This window comes from Meriones unguiculatus, chromosome 1, assembly GCF_030254825.1.
Source record: "Meriones unguiculatus strain TT.TT164.6M chromosome 1, Bangor_MerUng_6.1, whole genome shotgun sequence".
Lineage (NCBI taxonomy): Eukaryota > Metazoa > Chordata > Mammalia > Rodentia > Muridae > Meriones > Meriones unguiculatus.
In genome coordinates this window covers 129,263,510-129,282,648 of record NC_083349.1, presented here as the reverse complement: position 1 = coordinate 129,282,648, position 19,139 = coordinate 129,263,510, and the positions used below count along the sequence as shown (strand labels likewise).

General features: G+C 42.6%; 1 protein-coding gene across 5 annotated transcripts in view; it reads left to right on the top strand.

Annotated features, from left to right (window-relative positions):
- Sntg2 (syntrophin gamma 2) overlaps positions 1 to 19,139 on the top strand; it is a 216,196-nt gene that overhangs the window by 53,378 nt on the left and 143,679 nt on the right. For 3 of the 5 annotated variants that reach the window (XM_021643987.2, XM_060366668.1, XM_021643988.2), the window contains exon 2: positions 17,735 to 17,872. In XM_021643987.2, coding sequence (XP_021499662.1) covers positions 17,735 to 17,872 — 138 coding nt within the window. Of the gene's footprint in view, positions 1 to 17,734; positions 17,873 to 19,139 lie in introns of those variants that run through there. The other 2 variants (XM_060366676.1, XM_060366678.1) reach the window with 2 other exon arrangements.

Below are 19,139 nucleotides of genomic sequence, written 5' to 3'. Positions count from 1 at the left end.
CTCCCAGTAGACTACCCTGTCGTATATCTCCAGTCTGTCTCAGACATGCCCCAGGCCACAGTTTCTTTTCTTTCTGCATGCCCTCTGCCCTGCTTCCCCCATCCCCTGCTTTCCCCAGATCAGATCCCCTTATTTTCCTCAGCACTCCTTCTCCTATCCTGTTCCCTCTCTTCCAGCACTTGCTCTGTCTTTCTATTCCCCCTTCTCAGTGAAATTCATGCATCCTGCCTTGGGCCCTCCTTATTACTTAGCTTCTTTGGGTTTGAGAATTATAATATGGTTACCCTACATTATATGGCTAATATACCCTTATACCATGTGTATCTTTCTGGGTCTGGGTTACCTCACTCAGGATAGTCTTTTCTAGTTCCATTCATTTGCCTGAAAATTTCATGATTTCCTTGCTTTTAATAGCTGAGTAGTTTTCCATTGTATAAATGTACCACAGTTTCTTTATCCATTATTCAGTTGGGGGACATCTGGGTTGTTTCCAGTCTCTGGTTATTACAAATAAAGCTGAAATATACTCTTAAATATTGGCACAATATACCATTACATGATAACTTAATTCTAATAGTGAATTGATATTCTGTCTTTTTCCTGTAAACAGATACTTTTAAATGCTTACTAATATCATCTGTGAAACAGGCCAGCTTTATTTCTCACTTATAGTGTTGGTGCATGTGCCTTTTGTGTATGTTTATTATGCTGACTGGGAGCTCGCTGTGGGACCTCTCTGAAGGCCCATGCTCCTTTGTCCCTGAAAGGCCATGGAAGCACCTTCCAATTATGTTGTGTTGGGGATGAGTGATGGATGTTCACCAAGACTTTTCAGATTCAGAATGCTATAAATTCTCTGACTGTTCACACGGAGTATTTGGGGACATCTTCAGTGGCCCTGTATGCATGCTTCTGTGTAGCAGGCTGGTCTCTGACCACCGCATGAAGCATGTGGGATGATGTGCTGCCTGTAATACCATCATTATCCTCAGCTTCTACCTAGGATCAAACTCTTTCAGGCTAGTTCGTTCTTTCTGGGATCATCACATTATAAGCAAAACTTCCCTAACAGGCAAAGAGGTGCCTGCAGGGCCTTGTTGTAGAAGCTGCTCCATAGAAGCTGTACATAGGAAGCCACTGCTCTGATTGATTCCAGTCATGGGTATTCTTTTATCTGGCTAGGTAACTATTATGTGTCATGGGCTGCAATGAATTTTAAACTGAACTGTGTTTTGCTTCCATTTCTCTAAAAAAATATTACTCCTTTGGAGTAGAGGTGGGGCTGTTTTCCTTGGATTTTTACATCTTTGATCACAAGCGTGATTGGTACATGATGCTATGCATTATGTTATAGGCTGTTATAACACTCGCTTTGTTGGGCTTTGGCATCTGCTGAGGCTGATAGGGGTTCATGGTGTTTCGTGTTGTCCTGTCCTCTGGAGGAAGTTGTACCATATTCTTCCTTCCAGGAATGTTTGGGAGAATTTCCTAATAATGATATTGGGCCCTGGATTTTACTATGTGGGAGGATTATAATAGTGGCCCTTTTACCATATAGAGGAATATTAGTGTTTTCACTCCAGGTTTCAGAAGACTTTTGGCACTGGGTACTGGAGGCTATTGTTGTGTGAAAGCACTTGGCAGCTGTTGAAATCCTTGAGGGAGCTGGCTTTCAAATCTTGAAAGGCAGAATGACCAGGGTGTTTGCAACCAATTAAGGTAACCTTCATGCAAATGGAGGCCCTCTGCTGGGACACCAGGGGAAGTGATTCCCCTCTGGCTTGGCTGAAAAATGGCTACAGGCTCATTAGAATTCACCTAGGATTGTGATGGCAAAATGTCAAGCAGGAGCTGTTTTCAGTCAGCCGGTGACTGGTCCTGTGCCTCTGGGACCAGCCTTGGGCTTCAGTATCATGTTTTTCAAGGCACCCAGGAGTGTCTAAGGCAAATAGTGCTCCTGTGAGAATGGTTAAGCTGGCTGCTTGGCTGACAGACCTACACTAGGGCAGCCAGGTACTAGGGTAGGGGCTAACAGCTGTAACCCAGGGAGTGAACTCACCCTGGCCTGCAACATTCTACTTTATATAAGGGAAGAATCGACTATAAAAAGATGCTTCCAATAAAGGCTATTATCCAGAGTGACTTAGCAGCATTCATTAGTGCTCTTAATATGCTTAACTTCTGCCCTGGTCCCCTAGGGAGAGATGAGCTCCTCTGACCTGTCTGTCAGGAATTTAGAAAAAATTTGCATTCAGTACAAAATTCTACATGTGTCAGTGAACCTAAACTTGAAAATAATCAGGAATATCAAATTCACTTTTGAAAATGGGAAGTCCTCTTATTTTATTGCCCCTCTACTCTTACAGTTCAGTTGCTCCAGAAAGATGTGATGCGGCGTCACTGTTGAGTCTCACTTTCACCCTCTTGGGCTCACCTTGCCCTTCTTATGGGCACATCTCTGCTCTTATGTTTCTCTGGTATATCTATGGCCATTACTGACTCTTTACTTTGAAGATATCAGTTACAAGCTGGTTCATCCTTACCTGGCTTTTTATTTCTGTCATCCTCTCTGTGTTTTCATTTCTGTTAGGCACCAAGCTAGCTCTGCGTAGCCTGGCTTCCAATTGTGTTGTCCTTTGGCTCAGAGATATTTCGCTGTGGCTTTTATCCCAATTATTTTTGCATGCTTTTCATCTTCCTTAAACTCCCTCTGTTTCACTCTTGAGTTGTCAGTTCGTCTTTTAGGCTTTCTACTTTTATGATTTTTCCTCTCCTGAGAAATATCTACATGTAATTTTTCTGGCAATCTTTGGGGCTATTCCTCTGCTGCCAAGGATGTACTTGTTTCTTCCAGGGTTGAGCATTTTCATTGCATAGCTCTAACATGGCTGGAATTTTGAGGATAAATATAATTTTGACTGAGTTTTAATTGTGTGAGGAAAAAAATTCTCTCCTGCTTATTTTGTCTGCCTTTCTGACAGGACATAGATTCAATCCTAAGGTATTATGGTACTGATAAGTATTTGCCACCAGAGCCAGCCTGAGCCCTGCTGTGTTAGGTGGCCGTTCTGTGTACATCTAGAGGCAGACATTGCTGTGAGTCCTAATGCACAGCAAGAATTAACTGTCCCCTGAAGAAGTGAAGAAATCTTTCCAAGACAAGTAGGTAATAGTGTCTCATGTTCTCTGGTGTTACACAGAAGCATTTTTATTGATTATTCTGAGAGGTATGTTTTTAGGTTGAAGAGTCTAAATTAGGAAAGTGAAGAGGGTAAAACTGAATCGTGTGATTGTAATGATACAAAAGACTCCTAGGGAAAGTCTGTGGACTCGGTTCTAGATGAGAATGCTGTCACTGTCCTCTTCTTCCAGTATTTTCTTTTGAGGATGGCACTGTTTTATGGTCACTGTTAAATGTAGCCCAATACTTATGTTCTTTAGTTAAGCTTGTTGTATATTCAGACATACCCACAAATGACCACTGTTTTTCTCCCAGTTGGACATGGTATGGTTCTTCATGACTTGTGAGCTGGGGCATCTCATTCTAGAAAATGTATGGGCTCATACATCAGTGCAAGCATGCTTGTCTAGGGTCTCAAGTCTTCTGCACAGACTTGGTTGGGAGCATTTGAGCTTGCAGAGGCAGTAATGGAGGCTCTGTCTACACAATGGATATCACAAAGTCCAAACTTGGGTGTCATCTCTGACATATTGATGAGGTTTAAAATTAGGTCTAAAGGAGTACTCATATATTTTCATGGTCCTAGCAGTTCAAATACTTATATTTTTCCATAGGACAGTGGTTCTTTTAAAAAAATCATCTTTTTGAAATTATAAGTACTCCATTTTCCTCTTCCCTTTACTCCCTCTGAACCTTCCATTTACTCCTCATACCCCTCTTTTTTTTCTTTAAAATTCATGGCTACTTTTTACTTTGTTGTTGTTGTTGCTGCTGCTGCTGCTGCTGCTGCGTGTGTGTGTGTATGTGTGTGTGTGTGATTTTACGGATAACCATTTGATATTGGATAACCAGTTGGTACACTCTTTCCTAGGAAACACTATTTCTCCTGCTCTTGCTTTCATTGGTTGCTTGTCCTTTTTGCCTAGGGATGAGGATCATGAACTTTCCTTGTCTGTGTTCGTGTGTATATAGGTGTCAGCCTTGTTCAGCTCATGTTTAGGAGGTCATGTTGGCTAGGCCTTATGCATGTATCTTCTGGCATTCCTAAAGACACAATCTCATGCCAAATTCATATTCCTCTATCTCTTAAAATTTTCTTAACTCATTTTCTTCGATGATCTCTGAGCCTTGACATGGGAATTGTGTTGTAAATGAATCCTTTGGGATTGAGCTTCACAAGTCTGCATTTTTGATTGGTTGTGGATTTCTGTAATGGTCTCAGTCTGTTGCAAAGAGAAGTTTGCTTGATGAAGGGTAAGGGCTATTCTTATATGTAGGAATAAGGACAAATATTTGTAAGATAGTTAGGGTTTACGCTGTTTTAGTATAGTGATTTTTCTAAATCACTAAAGTGATTTAGCAGGTTCTTCTCCAAGATCTATGACTTTACTAATGCTGAGTATTTGGCTAAGTTTCCAATACCAGGCTTTCTTCCCGTGTTGAGCTGGTCTTAAGTCCAATCATAGAGCTCGATAATGGTAAAATTCCTTATGACTTTTTCAGACAACCTTATTGTTATTTGTACTGTTAACACATACCTCACTGTAGCACCACTAGGATATCCACAGAGCTGTGCCTTTTTTTGAACCTGGGAAAAGAGATGACATTTTCTTGCCTTTTCAGTTACTTTGTCCACAGCTCATTGTGAACAGAACACAAAGAAAGGCCCATGTGTACAGAATATGTTGTTATCACCCATCCTGGGTGATAGGCACAGGCAGGTGAGTGCTGCTATTGGAGGCAGTAGAAAGCAGAGAAATGGTATTAGATAATTTTCATCTCTAGAGAAATTCTTGAAAGTACAACAACAACAAAAAATAATCACCAATTATAACGAACTTGAATCAGACATGTAAGACTCATTCCACAAAGGAAGGATAGAAGTTGAGGGTGATGGAGCCCTTCTCATTCAGGAAGTGTGCAACTCAAAAAATCAGGTGCTGCACAATCAATGGGCACCCAAAATCCACCCAAGACACTGGCATTCAAGCTCACTGTCTCCCACTGATGATAATTAAAGCCAGGGAAGCACACAGGAGCAAAGCAATATCAAGCTTTTTGAATCAAGACAAAGTGAGAGAAACTCCCAAAGGTATGAGGGCCCAGGAGAGGGAGAGCCCATTTAACTGCTTATTTAGGGGGCCAAGATAATGCCTATTGATAATGGTTAATTCTCTGGGGACATTGAGTTTGAGTAAGTTGGGGTATGTGTGCCCGAACCCCATGCCTGTCCCCAAGGAGATGATCACAAGCTGTTCATGTGCTGGTCACGCAAACTGATGAGTAGTCACATATTGAAACCACCCTTCCCCATCTTTGACTTGTTAGCTGCTGATGCTGAATCATTTTGCTGAGTCCTGTCAGCCCCACTGTCAACTTTGTAGGTGTGCTCAGTCTCCACGCTTGGGCGTGTCTTCAGGCTGTTAATTAAAATATGGTCTCTTTTTATTTCTCATATTTGCATGCCAGTTTAGCTCCACCTTTTCCTTTATTGCCAATAGAGAGTTAACTCCTGTCCAAAGGAAGGAGAAAACAGAAGATTCCAACATGAAACACGGACCAACTGTGGTATACTTAAAGCAAATAATACCAGGTATTGCCTTAAAAGTCCTTAAAAAGAATGACTCTGATTAAAATTCGGGTACTTAACTCTATGGTATTTATAAGAAACATACTTCAGAGGAAGACAAAACAAAAGTCATTCCATGTCAAAACCAAGCATGAGAGCCATTCCTGGGATTTCATACAGATGACGCAGGTGGTAGGAGGAGGTCACTAAGAGAAACTGACAAACAAGGCCTGTCTTTCCAGGGATTTGATATAAAGCCTCAGGTTACCTTGGTAACACAGAGAAAACCCTCCTTTCCTGAGCTTGGGACAGTTCAATCTCATGGAAGGGCCGCCGTGTGCCTTCACCATCTGTCCACTGGGAAGTGCGAACCAGACTGCTTCCAGACAGCCTCTGACACAGCCGCGTTCCTGTCTGGATCACTGAGCAAGTGACTGTTCAAACACCCAGAGGCCAGGCTATTCGTAATCATGTTGAAACAAGACATAAGTTGGCCGTGTCCCCAGCCACAGTGAGGTGTAGTGTCCCTAGAGGTGTGCCAACATAACCTACGCAGCCATTGTATGATGGCACACAGGAAATTAGTCTTCTCCTGTCAAGCAGGGGGGCTGTGTTTGCTTAACAGTTTCCTTCCATGATATGCTTCGTCTTATGCGTTTGCCTGCAACAGATTTGTGCAGTTTAAAAATTCAAATTATTTGCAAAGAAAATATTTTTATCTCTAAATTTGGCAGTAGTTTCCAAATCATGAACCTTATAGTATATATTTCATATTCATCTCAGACGTGAGTGCTTTAATATACTTAACTCATATTCCCTGTATTCCCTGTATTGGAGGCATTTCAGACACGGTTATGAAATACAACTAGTGAGACAGCTACTACAATGAAGCAAGCTGACATTCTCATGATCTCATAGGGTAACCCATATGTTTTGTGGGAGCAGCTGGAATTTACTCTCAACAGAAATCTCAAAAGCATAGTGCTGTCAACATGGCCTCCATGCTCTCCCTTTTCTGCCCAGTCTTGCTTATCTTCTGCCCTATGCTGCCATATTTCCTCTGTCCTATTCCTGACAATTTCTAATTTCCTCCTCTCGGAGTTTCATGTGTTTGTTTTTTTTTTTTTTTTTTTTTTTTTTTTTTTTTTTTTTTTTGAGATTCCACACATAAAGGAAACCATCCCACATTTGTATTTTTGCATATACTTAATAGCATTTGGCACAATGCCTTTCACATGTGTTGAAGCAGACACAGGATCTCTTCCTTTATTAAGTTTGAATAATTTTCAGGTGTGTATAACCTGATTATTTTATCCATTCATCCATTGCTAGTAACAGGTTGTTTTTACATTTTGAGATGGATGCTTCTGTGAGCATGGGGGTGCAGCCCTCACTGCGATGTGGCGATTTCATCTAAACTTCAGTGTACAAAGTATGGGCATGGTTGGGTGACCTGGTCTGTATGATTTTGGTTTTTCTGAGACACACACTTTTCCATAATGACTATTCCAGCTATATTCTCACACTCATGACTTATTTTACCTTTCAGTATTGGGGATTGAACCTAGCGAGAGTTTTGAGCATGTTATGCAAACGCTCTACCACTGCACTGCATCCTCTGTCCTCTCTCTTGACTTTGATAGTAGCTGTCCGACTGAGCGAGACGCAACCTTTCATCCTGATTTTAACTTGAATTCCCCAGGTAAATAATGTTGAGCACCTTTCTGCATACTTCTCAGTCATGCTTCGTTCTCTTTGTAAGAAACATTTACTCATGTTTGCTTCGTATTTAGTCTGTTTATTTGTTTTTAACGATTGAGATGTATGAGTTGTATGTGAATTTCATGTTAGCTCCTCATCAGTTGTATGTCTTGCAGAATTGTTTCCAATTCTGTACCTTTATTGTTTCCTTTTGGCTATGGGATCTTTTCAGTTTACTACAATCACATTTATTATTTATTATTATTATTATTTTAATAATTTTGCTGTTACATCCTGATATGTTTTTGTGAGTATCTGATACTCCCTCCAAAAATCATTGCCAGGCCAGTATCAACTATATAAACTATATAAACTATGACTCAGTTTCCCACTAGTTGATGTTCATGGGAGGATTTTCACTAATGTTCCTATTATAGAGGGAATGTCCTTCTATATCCAGACCGCTGATATTTTTTTTAATTAAGGATATTGAATTAGATAATACTTTTCTCTGTATAGACTGGGACGATCGTGTGTCTTTCAACGTTTTGGCTATTTTGATGTAGTACAGTGAATGTCTTATATGCTGGGGATGTACCCTACTCAGCCACAACACGTATAGTTTCTGCTTTGTTGCTGAGTTTAGTTTTCTGGTATTTTGTGGTGGACACATGCATCAATGTTGAATGTATGTGTAATTTTCTTATGGTGTCTTTGTCAGTCTTTGGTGTAAGGAGATGTTAGCCTCAAAGAGTCTGTTTAAGAAGTGTTTCCTCCAGCCCTGTATTTTGAGTTTGGGAATGCTGACACGAATTCATCTTTGAACGTTTGATAGAATTCAGCTGAGAAGCCATCTGTTCCTGGGCTTTTCTTTGCTGGGAGCTTTGAATTACTGTGTCAGTGTTCTGTTTACTATTGTTCTGTTCAAGGTTCCCATTTACGCCCAATTAAATCATGTTAAGCTATATTATTCTAGGAATTTCTTCACTTCCTCTAGGGTATCCAACTTGTTGGCATGTTCTTAGCCCCTGCTGGTATTCTTAGTTCTGTGGCAGCTGGTGTGATCTCTCCACTTTCATCTATCATCAGCTTATCACCATGTCAGGAGTTCTTGATGGTTCATCCTCCCCTGCGCTGCTCAGACAAACATTTGTATGTTTTCACTCAATATTTGAATATCTCTCGTTTTCTCTTCAGTCTAGATAAAGGTTGTTTAATTTTTAAAGAAAATTAAAAATCAACTCTTAGATTTATTGATTTTTTTTCTTGTGAATTTTATAATTTCTATTTGCTTTACTTGTTCGGTTCTTCATTCTTTCTATAAAATTTAGGTTTGTTTTTTTTCTCTTTCCTATATTATTGGAGTATAACTTGAAGGTATTTATATTTTTTTCTTTTTAATAGATTTATTGCTATAAAAGTACCTTTTAAAACTGTTTTTGGTGGGCCAGTGACATTGCCCAATGGGTTTGGTTGATATCCCTGGGAAGCCTACCCTTTCCTGAAGGGAAATGAAAGAGGGGGTTGTCAGGAGTGGGAGGGGCTTGAAGGAGAGGACAGAGGGGAATTGCATTTGGGATACAATATATGAGAGTTAAAGAAAAAAAAAAAAAAAAAAGCAGCACCTAGCACCACCCTGCTGAGTTTGATCCCTGGAACCTAAGGTAGAGAGAACTTACTCCACAAACTTGTCCTCTGACTTCCACATGTGTGCCATGTGTGAACATACACCTGCACACTAATAATGGCATGATATGATTGTAAAAGTATCCTTTATTTGCCTATATAATTGTTGTCTGGGAAGCTCACTGCCTCCTTCTGCTAGCCTAGGCCTAGTCCTGGAAGCTTCTAGCCTCCATACAATTTTATCCAGGCCTAGGATGTGTGCAGCCCTGAAATTTTCTGGGGAATAAGATCACCCTTTCTAGCTCTTTCTGAACTCTGGGCGGCTGGTACAATTTGTCTGTTCTGGCTCAAACTCCTCTCCAAGCTGATGGATTCAATCAGGCCTCTCTCTCGGGCTCTGACTGAATTGTTCTGCTTGGCCTCAAACTAACTCTGGCAATCTGTTCTAATCTTCAGGCTCCCTGTCATTCTCTGGCTCCTTCTGTTTTCACCAGTGCCTAGCTTGCTCTCTCTTCACTCTGTCTCTGTAAAACTGCCTCTGAATTCCACGAACTGAACCGCCATGAACTCAGCTTCCCTATACCGCCTCTCAACTCAGTGACTCAACAGAACTGCCTAGCACTCAGGGATCTATCTGCCTGTCTCCTGAGTGCACATGGACCTAAGCTTTTCTTTTCCTGAAACTTGCTCTGTACCAGGCTGGCCTTGAACTCAGAGATCTGCTTGCCTCTGTCTCCTGGGATTAAAGGTGTGTCTGTATTCCAGCTATATCACACAGACCTAAAAGGTGTTTAGATATGATCTCTTGAGAGAGCAGTGACGTTCTGAATTAAAATTCCTCTTCATAATGATATGATATGATGATATGCTATGATAATAATGCATTTTGGGTCATATCCTATAGTTTCCTATTTGCTGTATGTACCTTGCTCTTTTTTTCTTGTGTTTATATAGTGGCTTTTTTATGGGTTGTTGAATATACAATGATGCTGAGGTCACTATTGGAAGGACCTTCAAATTCTTTGTAGGTTTCAGTCCTCCCTAGGTCTGATGGGAAGATTGGCTTGTGTTTGAATTGGTGTTCCCAGTTACTGAAGAACAAATCCTGTAAGTTATAAAAATGCTTAAATGAAATCACACATATAAACAATCTTATATTATAAAACAATATTATATATTGTGCAGTGGTCAATGACTAAGTTGCAGAAATGATGATTGTATTATAACACCAAATAGAAACAACTTCGTATGGTGACCAGCTCATCATTATGTCAGTGCTAACATGAGGGACTTCATCCTGTACACCCCGTGTTGGTTGAAATACATTTTGTGTTCTACTCATTATTTGAATATTCCTTCTTTTCACTTTTTACACACACACACACACACACACACGTTGATTTGTATATGTGTGTAAAGTGTATATATGTTTGTGCTTGTGGGTCAGCCTCTGATGTCATTCCTCTGATATTGTCCATGCTGTTTTTGTGAGACAGTGTCTCTCACTGGGACCTGGGACTCTCCAAGTACCTTAGTCTGGTTGGCCAGTAACCTGTAGCAAGCCACCTGTCTCTCCCTCCTGGGTGCTGGGATTACAAGCATCTGCCACCATGCCTTAATTTTTCACTTGAGTGGTAGGGGTCAAACTCAGTTTTAGCCTAACTGGTGAGCTCCAAGGCAATGAAAAGCCCTGTCTCAAAAAGAGGTGGGCAAAACACATGAGCAACAACACCCAAAGCTGTCCTCTGGCCTCTCCATGCACACTTACACATATGTGTGCCTACACGGATGCTAATATGCATTCATACATGTACACACATATAAGATAAAAACCAGTTTGTTGTGTCAAACACTTAGCAGGATGACCAGAGCTGGTATGTTCTCCTGGACTGGACAGCGGAGGGAGGCACAGAGGCACTCAAGCATCAGTCAGCATGTCAGTGTTCGTAAGCTGCTGCATGCCTTCACCCTGAAAGAGTGACATGAAGATTTATCTCAGCAACAAAACTGTCACTTTATTGTAAGCTGGATGTTGTGTTGATACAAAACACAGCTCTCACCTCAAAGGGAGCAAGAGATTGTTTATTTTAGAGTGAAATGTGGGTGATGACGGCCCAGGAATGCATACTCAGCTTGCCCCAAATACCATGTCCCAATGTGGTAACAGTTTCCTAATGTTTTTATAGTAATAGAACAAAAGAACATTATAAATCAAGACAGTTTTCAAACACACTGGAGGAACCATCAGGAAAGCAGGGAACACTCTGCTGAGTTTCAGATGCTGTCTGATGGCATCCTTAGCTTGAAGGTTGTGGGAGTTAGTGGGCTGTTACATTAACTGAGCTCAAAGTGTCTCACATGATAGTCAAAGGCTGGTAAGTCAGAAACAGACGTAGGCCATGGTGGCTTTTAAGGGCCCTGAAGATAGCCCAGCATAATTTGGCTCCAGATTTGCAACATCCCAACCCCTCACAATCACAGAGTTCTGATCAGTCAGTTAGCTTAGTAGTCTTTAACATAAATGTGTCTTTTCCCCCAGAAGCTTTAGTTCACAGCAAGCGAAGGCACTGTAGAATATGAGATGGAGTATTAAAGTAGCTGAAAAATTATTGTCACATCTTCTGATTTATACTCCGAAAATTGTCAAGTATGTGGGCCGCAGGCACAGCTATATCGTGGTGGGAACCCTGCTCTAAAGCAGTGGCTGTGGCCACGGGCTGTGGAAAGCTGCAGCTGGTGCCAAGAGGCAAGGGGCCAATGACCCAGCCCTAAGCTGAGAGTTCGGAGCTTCTTCACACTTTGCCAAGACCCTGAGAAAGGACTGCAGCCTGGCTGGGGCTGTGCATCTTGATGGGGGTGAAGCGGGTGAGGAAACTCCTGTCTCTTAGTCAGATGCTGTTCCTGCTGGAGTTCTTATCTCACTGTCCAGCCTTTGGTGGAAAGTGGCAGAGTCGTCAGTGAAAGGTGGCAATGGGCTACAGGTGTGGTGTGGCCATGAAGCACAGTTGCCAGAGACACGGAACACCCAGGCACTTTGCCCACGGAGGTAATGACTTAAGTAGGAGCATGGAGCCTGTGCACACAGTTGGAGGACAGCAGGCCCTTCTCACTCCATCAGTGTTGGAGTGAGCGATTCCTAGACTCTTCGCCTTTTGATTAGGTTGAGTTTGAGTGAGAAAATCACTTTACTCATTATCATTTACTGTAAATGCACCAGCCCTCCCCACAGCTACAACATGGCTCTAAGGCTGAAATCTATCAGGATGTCGGCACTGAGTGAGTCCAGAGAGCTGGGGTTTAGGCTCACAGAGAAAAGCTCCCAGATATTCTGGGTTGGTCTTCAATGGATTGTTGATACCTGGTGTTAATAATGCTATGAAAACTAACGGGAGGGCCTGGGAACAAATCATGGAACCTGGCTGGTAGTTTCATGGGGACTATGGTCTGCTCCACAGTTGGTGGTCTATAGGCCTTACACCTGCAGAAGGGATTGCTCAGACCTATGCTGTCAAGGACAGAAATGCCAGAGTCAAGTGCTTGGTACTCAAAAATGTCAAAACCTGAAGATAAACAGGACGAACTGTGGGCTGTGTGTTGCCCTGGGGTGTGTGGCTGTCGGTAGGCACACTCATTCCCCAGGCTGGCTACATGATTGGCAAGCAAGTCTTGCCCTCCATGAGGTCATGTCTTCCAGAGAGCTTTCTCAACCATGTAGATGGGACTAGGGATTGAGAATTCTCTGAAACAAGGCATCACTTGAGTTGTGTCAGTTTTTTTTCTTTTTTCTTTTTCTTTCTTTTTTGCCTTTATTAATTACACTTTACTCACTTTGTATCCCCCCCTGTGGTTCTCTCCCTCCTCCCATCCCAATCCCTCCCTTCCTCCACCCTCTGCATGCATGCCCCTCCCCAAGTCCACTGATAGTGGAAGTCTTCTTTTCCTTCCTTCTGATCTTAGTCAATTAGGTCTCATCACGAGTGGCTGCAGTGTCTTCTTCTGTGGCCTGGTAATACTGCTTCCCCCTCAGGGGGAGGTAATTAAAGAGCAGGCCAATCAGTTCATGTCAGAGACAGTCACTGTTCCTATTATAATGGAACCCACTTGGATACTGAACTGCCATGGGCTACATCTTAGTCTTAGGTTATCTCCATGCATAGTCATTGATTGGAGTATCAGTCTCAGGAAAGACCCCTGTGCTCAGATTTTTTGGTTTTGTTGCTCTCCTTGTGGAGTTCCTGTCCTCTCCAGATCTTACTGTTTCCCACTTCTTTCATAAGATTCCCTGCACTCTGCCCAAAGGTTGCCCATAAGTCTCAGCATCTGCATTGATAGTCTGCAGGGCAGAGCTTTTCAGAGGTCCTCTGTGTCAGGCTCCTGACTTGTTCCCTCTTTTCTCCTTCTTCTGATGTCCATCCTCTTTGCCTTTCTGGATAGGAATTGAGCATTTTAGCAAGAGTCCTCCCTCTTGATTAGTTTCTTTAGGTGTACAGAACACTCCTCCACTGCTGGTGGGAATGTAAACTTGTACAACCACTCTGGAAAGCAATCTGGTGCTTTCTCAGACAACTAGGAATAACGCTTCCTCAAGATCCAGCTATACCACTCCTAGGCATATATGCAAAAGATTCTCAAGTACACAATAAGGACATTTGCTCAACCATGTTTGTAGCAGCTTTGTTTGTAATAGCCAGAAGCTGGAAACAGCCCAGATGCCCCTCAGTGGAGGAATGGATGTACAAATTGTGGTATATCTACACAATGGAATATTACTCAGTAATAAAAAACAAGGAAATCATGAAATTTGCAGGTAAATGGTGGGATCTGGAAAAGATCATCCTGAGTGAGCTATCCCAGAAGCAGAAAGACACACAGGATATACACTCACTCATATAGACATATAATGTAGGATAAACCTACTACAATCTGTACAGCTAGAGTTGTGTCAGTTTTATGCTTCCAAAATCACAACTAAAGCGCTGTCTCTCCCCTGCCCCTAGCCCTGCAGAGCCTGAGAAAGTGAGCAGCTGGGTTCTTCTCCGTTCTGCCTGTTACTAACCAATTTCAAGTTTCTCTCAGCAGCTGATAGTCATTCGTTAGTTCAATTAATGCCAACAGTGCACCGAAGACACACTCAGCTCTGAACGAACCAGGAAAACCATAACTTGTGCCCATTTTCGCACTTTGAACAATGCAAAGGCCTCGTGTGCTTCTTTTAATCATGGATGTTCCAGACATCCACGGCCTCTGTCCAAATTACCAAATACTTCTGGTGCTGTTGTGACAAATAACATCCATGAGTGATCATACTCCAGAGATATACTCAGAGGCATAAATAAGTAAGAAATTTGTGGTGTGTATAATTTTTTTTTTTAATTCATGAGGCCTACCTTAAATTACTTGAAGGGAAATTGCCGTCAACAGAGTTGGGCATAATGAGCTAGCACCTGGAAGATTTAAATAGGCAGTAGCAAAAGATGCATGCTCAAAACTTCAAAAAATTTCCCACATTTATATAGACCACAGTTTCTGGAAGGCAGCTATGCTCACACTATACCACCAACGCAAGACCACAGTTTCTGGAAAACCTGTCTTTGTAAAGTTTGTGTATACCTGTCTTCACATGCAAGCTTGCATTTACACACAAAGGTGACTTTAGTATCCGTGGTTATTTGTTGCTCACTCTCTGGGAAGTTAAATTTCGTATCATTTGGAAATTGTACTTCATGTTCTTTTATCAATTTAACAGAATGCTCATTTTCTACCCTGATTAGTGAGACTAAATATACTAACCTTATTGTCTGCTGTATGTTCACATTTTTTGTATGTGGTGTTTTTGTGGTAGAAAGATTGCATATTTCCCTGCAACGAATCAATGTATTTTGGCTTTTAAGTTACGCTAGCCCACTACACTACATACACACAAAGAGGGAGGTAGGGGTACAGGTGGGGGAGCGAGAGAAGCGGGGAGAGAGATGGAGAGAGATTTTCTTCCTGGATCTCACTGGGGAGAGGAGTATTTCCCCGTCCTGGGCAATCCTGACTTCGGATGCAGAAACAGGAATCCAGTCTTGCATGGAGTGAATAGGATCCGCCTGGAATGCGGAACTCACCTTCTGCAGTTCCCTGGGAAGAAGCAGAGTAGAGAAGGGAACCCGGGCACAGGAAGCAAACATGTTATGGTGTCAAGATTTTATACCTTAGGGAGTGACCCTTCAGGAGGTGAAAGTGGGGCTGTCTGGGACTAGGAAGAACAGGTGGGCATAGGGCTGCAATGTTGATAGCCCCAGGAATCTAATGGCTGAAGTGGGAACAAAGAGTGACAGGAGAGAACCAATGCTCACACAGTGGTGCAGAATGTGGTTTTTCCTCTGAGGTGGAGACTCCTGGGTGTTCACTCTTTCTTTCTTTCCTTCTTCCTTCCTTCCTTTTCTTTCTTTCTTTCTTTCTTTCTTTCTTTCTTTCTTTCTCTTTCTTTCTTTTTTCTTTCTTTTCCTTCCTTCCTTCCTTCCTTCCTTCCTTCCTTCCTTCCTTCCTTCCTTCCTTCCTTCCTTCCTTTTTTCCAAAGAATGAGGCCATGTGGACCACCTTTTAGCAGGATCCCTGGTCATGATAGAGAATGCCTGTGGAGAATGGGTGGCACTGGAAGGCAGGGCAAGACAAGCACAGCACTGAGTCCTATGGCTACAGAAGGTTAGGTGTTCCCATATAGAAAATGCTTTAAGGGGCTTGGTGATTCAGACATGAAGGTCAGAAGGCCATCTCTACTAAGACACTGTCCATCCCAGGATGAAAAGCCATGGAAGGGATAGGGGCTTGTTTTTAATTTGGTTTTTAATTTTTTTTTTCATGAATGAGAAAATCTAAGTTTACTTTAAAGAAGCAGATTGAGGTACCTTTTCTTTTTTAGGTACTGTGTGAAGGAAAAGGTCCATAGCTATCTAGCTAAAGGACTGTAGTTGCCGAAGCCACGGTAGGGTGCTAGGTTGGAGTGGGGCAGGACGGAGGCAGATTCCTTCTCCACTCTGCCTGGACTTGGGGCCAGCTGCATTCTCCTCATAGCCTTTCACATACACTATGCTGGTGGTCTATGCTGGCTGGTTTTCTGAGGATAGTGGGGGTGTCTGTGGATGTGCAATAAGGAGCACACAGCACAGTCCTGGATGTTTCATCATATTTACACCAAAGCACACGATTATCTCTGGCAAGCTAATTGTAGCTGGGTGTAAGTGAATGTTTTCATAGGAAAAAGTGATTAGAATAAAATTATAGTTTTGACTTAGAAAGCTTAATTATCTCCAGATTGGTTTTGTCCATGACTTTCAAAAAAAATTTTTTTGACATTTGAGGTGCTGAGTTTGCTGATGTTACCTGGTTCAGATGGCAATGGAAGGTAGCAGATGGCCCGTGGCAGGTCTTTATTGAGTTCTGTTTGATCTCCTTGGCAAACATTTAAATGGATGGTATTAAATATTAAAATGTGTGCCCCTCGCTTTCTCAGTAGCTGGGAAAAAGTTCATGAAAACCCTGTGAGGCAGGAGGATTACATTGAGTCACAAGTATAGAGGTTTCCAGTCCATCGTGACATCGCTGTTGCTTCTCCAAGAAGCAGAGCATCTTGGAGGCTGCAGTATGTGGATGACCTCCTGGCATCAGGGAGCAAAGAAGAACAGGAAATGGGCAGGGCAAGATACTCCTTTCAGAGGCATACCCTCAGGGAGCCACTTCCTCCAAGGAGGCCCTGGTTTTTCACAGTCCAGTACCCAGTAGTCCAACTCCTAGATCCATCAGTAAATGAAACCACTGATCAGCTTGGAGATGATCTAATCTAGTCTGCTCCAGAAACTCCCTCAGGTACACTCCAGTCTGTTAGTAATATCCTAGGTACTTGTCCATCCAGCCAAGTTGGCCATAGAGATGAAGCATCACAATACAATTAGAATATCAGATGTTAAAAAGCCAGCACCCTCTTCATGTTCTTCATCCTAGACAACTGTTCTCTCCTCTGAATGAATTCCAGTTGTGTCCATTTCGAGAGTCTCTGGGTCCAGTGGTTTTGCACACCAGGACAACTTACTAGTACAAGCTGCTTGGCTCGGTGGACTTGTTGAAAATTAGCATCATATGTAATTGTGTGCTTGACATAATAATTTTATGTGAATTGGAACTGCAGCTTTCCATGTCGGCTGAAAGCCCTACTTGTTCTCATCAGCACAAATCTTTTCCTCAGAAAGCAGTTGCCTGATATGATTTTCTGTGGTGACCACCCCTGTGCCATGGGCTGCAGCTGCTGGACAGGTTCTTATGCTTCTGTTGTCATTGTTCTGGGTGCTGACCAGAGGGACTCTAGTGTCTGGCAGTTCCCCATCTCCAGCTGCAAACGGAGACAAGAGTTACTCAGCACCTCTGGTGTGAGGATGTAGAAGCATGTCTCAGGAAGTCAGGAAAATCCCAGGCAGCATTTGTAGGGTACCACAAAAAATCAAGCTTCCCAAAGAGATGTAGCCAAGGTCTGTCTGTAAATCCACTGAGTTTCTAACATCAATGAAGAGAAATACGTGAGCATAGATTAGAAGGTTGTAGGAAAGGAAGCGCCTATCTTCTCTCATTGCTGAGGGCTCCTGCACTCACTTGTTCATATCATGGCATTCTATCCACAGACCAAAACTGCTCTGGCCTTATTGTATGACGAAGGGTTGGAAAATGCCTATGACGTCCGGCTGAAGCTGACAAAAGAGGTGCTGACTATTCAAAAGCAAGATGTCGTCTGCATCGGGGGAGCTCCTTCTGGTGCTAATGTAAGTGCTCCTGCTTCTAGGACAGGGCTCAAACCAAGCCGGGTCCAGGAGCTTCGGAAAATGCCTTCCTGAATTGCTGTTTATGAAGGTTCCATGAGAAATTGGCAATTCACCTCTCCCTGAGTACCAGCCAGTTACATCACAAAGTTAAATATTCTTTGTGTGTTTTTATTTCATATCTTCTCCAAGTTATTGGGTTATTTTTTTTAATGTTGTATGTGGGGGTGGGAGTGGGGAGAGGTTTGGTGTATGCATGTGTGGTGTGTGTGTGTGTTATAATCACATGTATGAGTGTATGGAGGCTGAAGGTTGACATCAGTTCCTCCTCTGCTTGTCTTCATATTTCATGAGACAGGATTACTTACTGAACCCCGAGCTCCTCAGGTGGGCTCAGCGAGCTGGCTTGTGAGCATGGTGGATCCACCTATCTCTGCACGCTGCTAGGAATGGTGTTCAAACAGTGGCATCACCTCTCTTTAATCCCAGCACTTGGGATGGAGAAGCAGTCATGTGAGTCTGTGAGTTTAAGGCTAGCCTGGACTACTTATCAAGTTCAAAGGAAGCAAGGTGCACAGAGTGAAAGTCTATCTAAGGAGCCCAAAGAACAACAACAACAAAAGTGTCACTGACTTTTCTGTAAGCAGTGTATGGTTTAGAATGAACTGTTCTTCACATAGCTCATGCATCAAAGCCTGGTGGATCTAGTCATGTGGAGGAGATTGAATTTTGAGAGCCCTTGTTGCACAGATCAAGCCACTGGTGAATTCATCATTGAGGTTAAGAGTAATATTAGACTCCATTGTGGGTCAAGAGGACTCCCTCATAACTGAAAGAACTATCAGTCAAGGCCAGAGCATTCAGAGCTGGATACAGAGTTGACAGAGGCTCATGTGTACTGCGATTGGCCACTGGCTAGGTGTAGTCCAGACATTTCCCTACAAATGGGCATTCCTCCCTTTCCACACACAGGCCTTCACTCACCAATCAGAACAGATGCACAACTGAGGGGGAGATGTAACAAGGTGCTCCTTCTGGGAAGTGGCTGTGTTCTATAGGGTAATTGGGTGAATTCTAGAAGTTTGTTTCATGCCCTTCCACAGTGTTCACAAGGTAAAATGACCTTGAGAAGAGCTCGCATTCAGAACTCGGGCCAGCATTTTCCTAACAACCAGCTGGTGTTCACACCTTGGCAATAGTCTCACTTCAGCTGTGCTTGGCTCTCTCCACATTTCCTTCTAGTTACCAATATGTCAAGACAGAGCTGTCT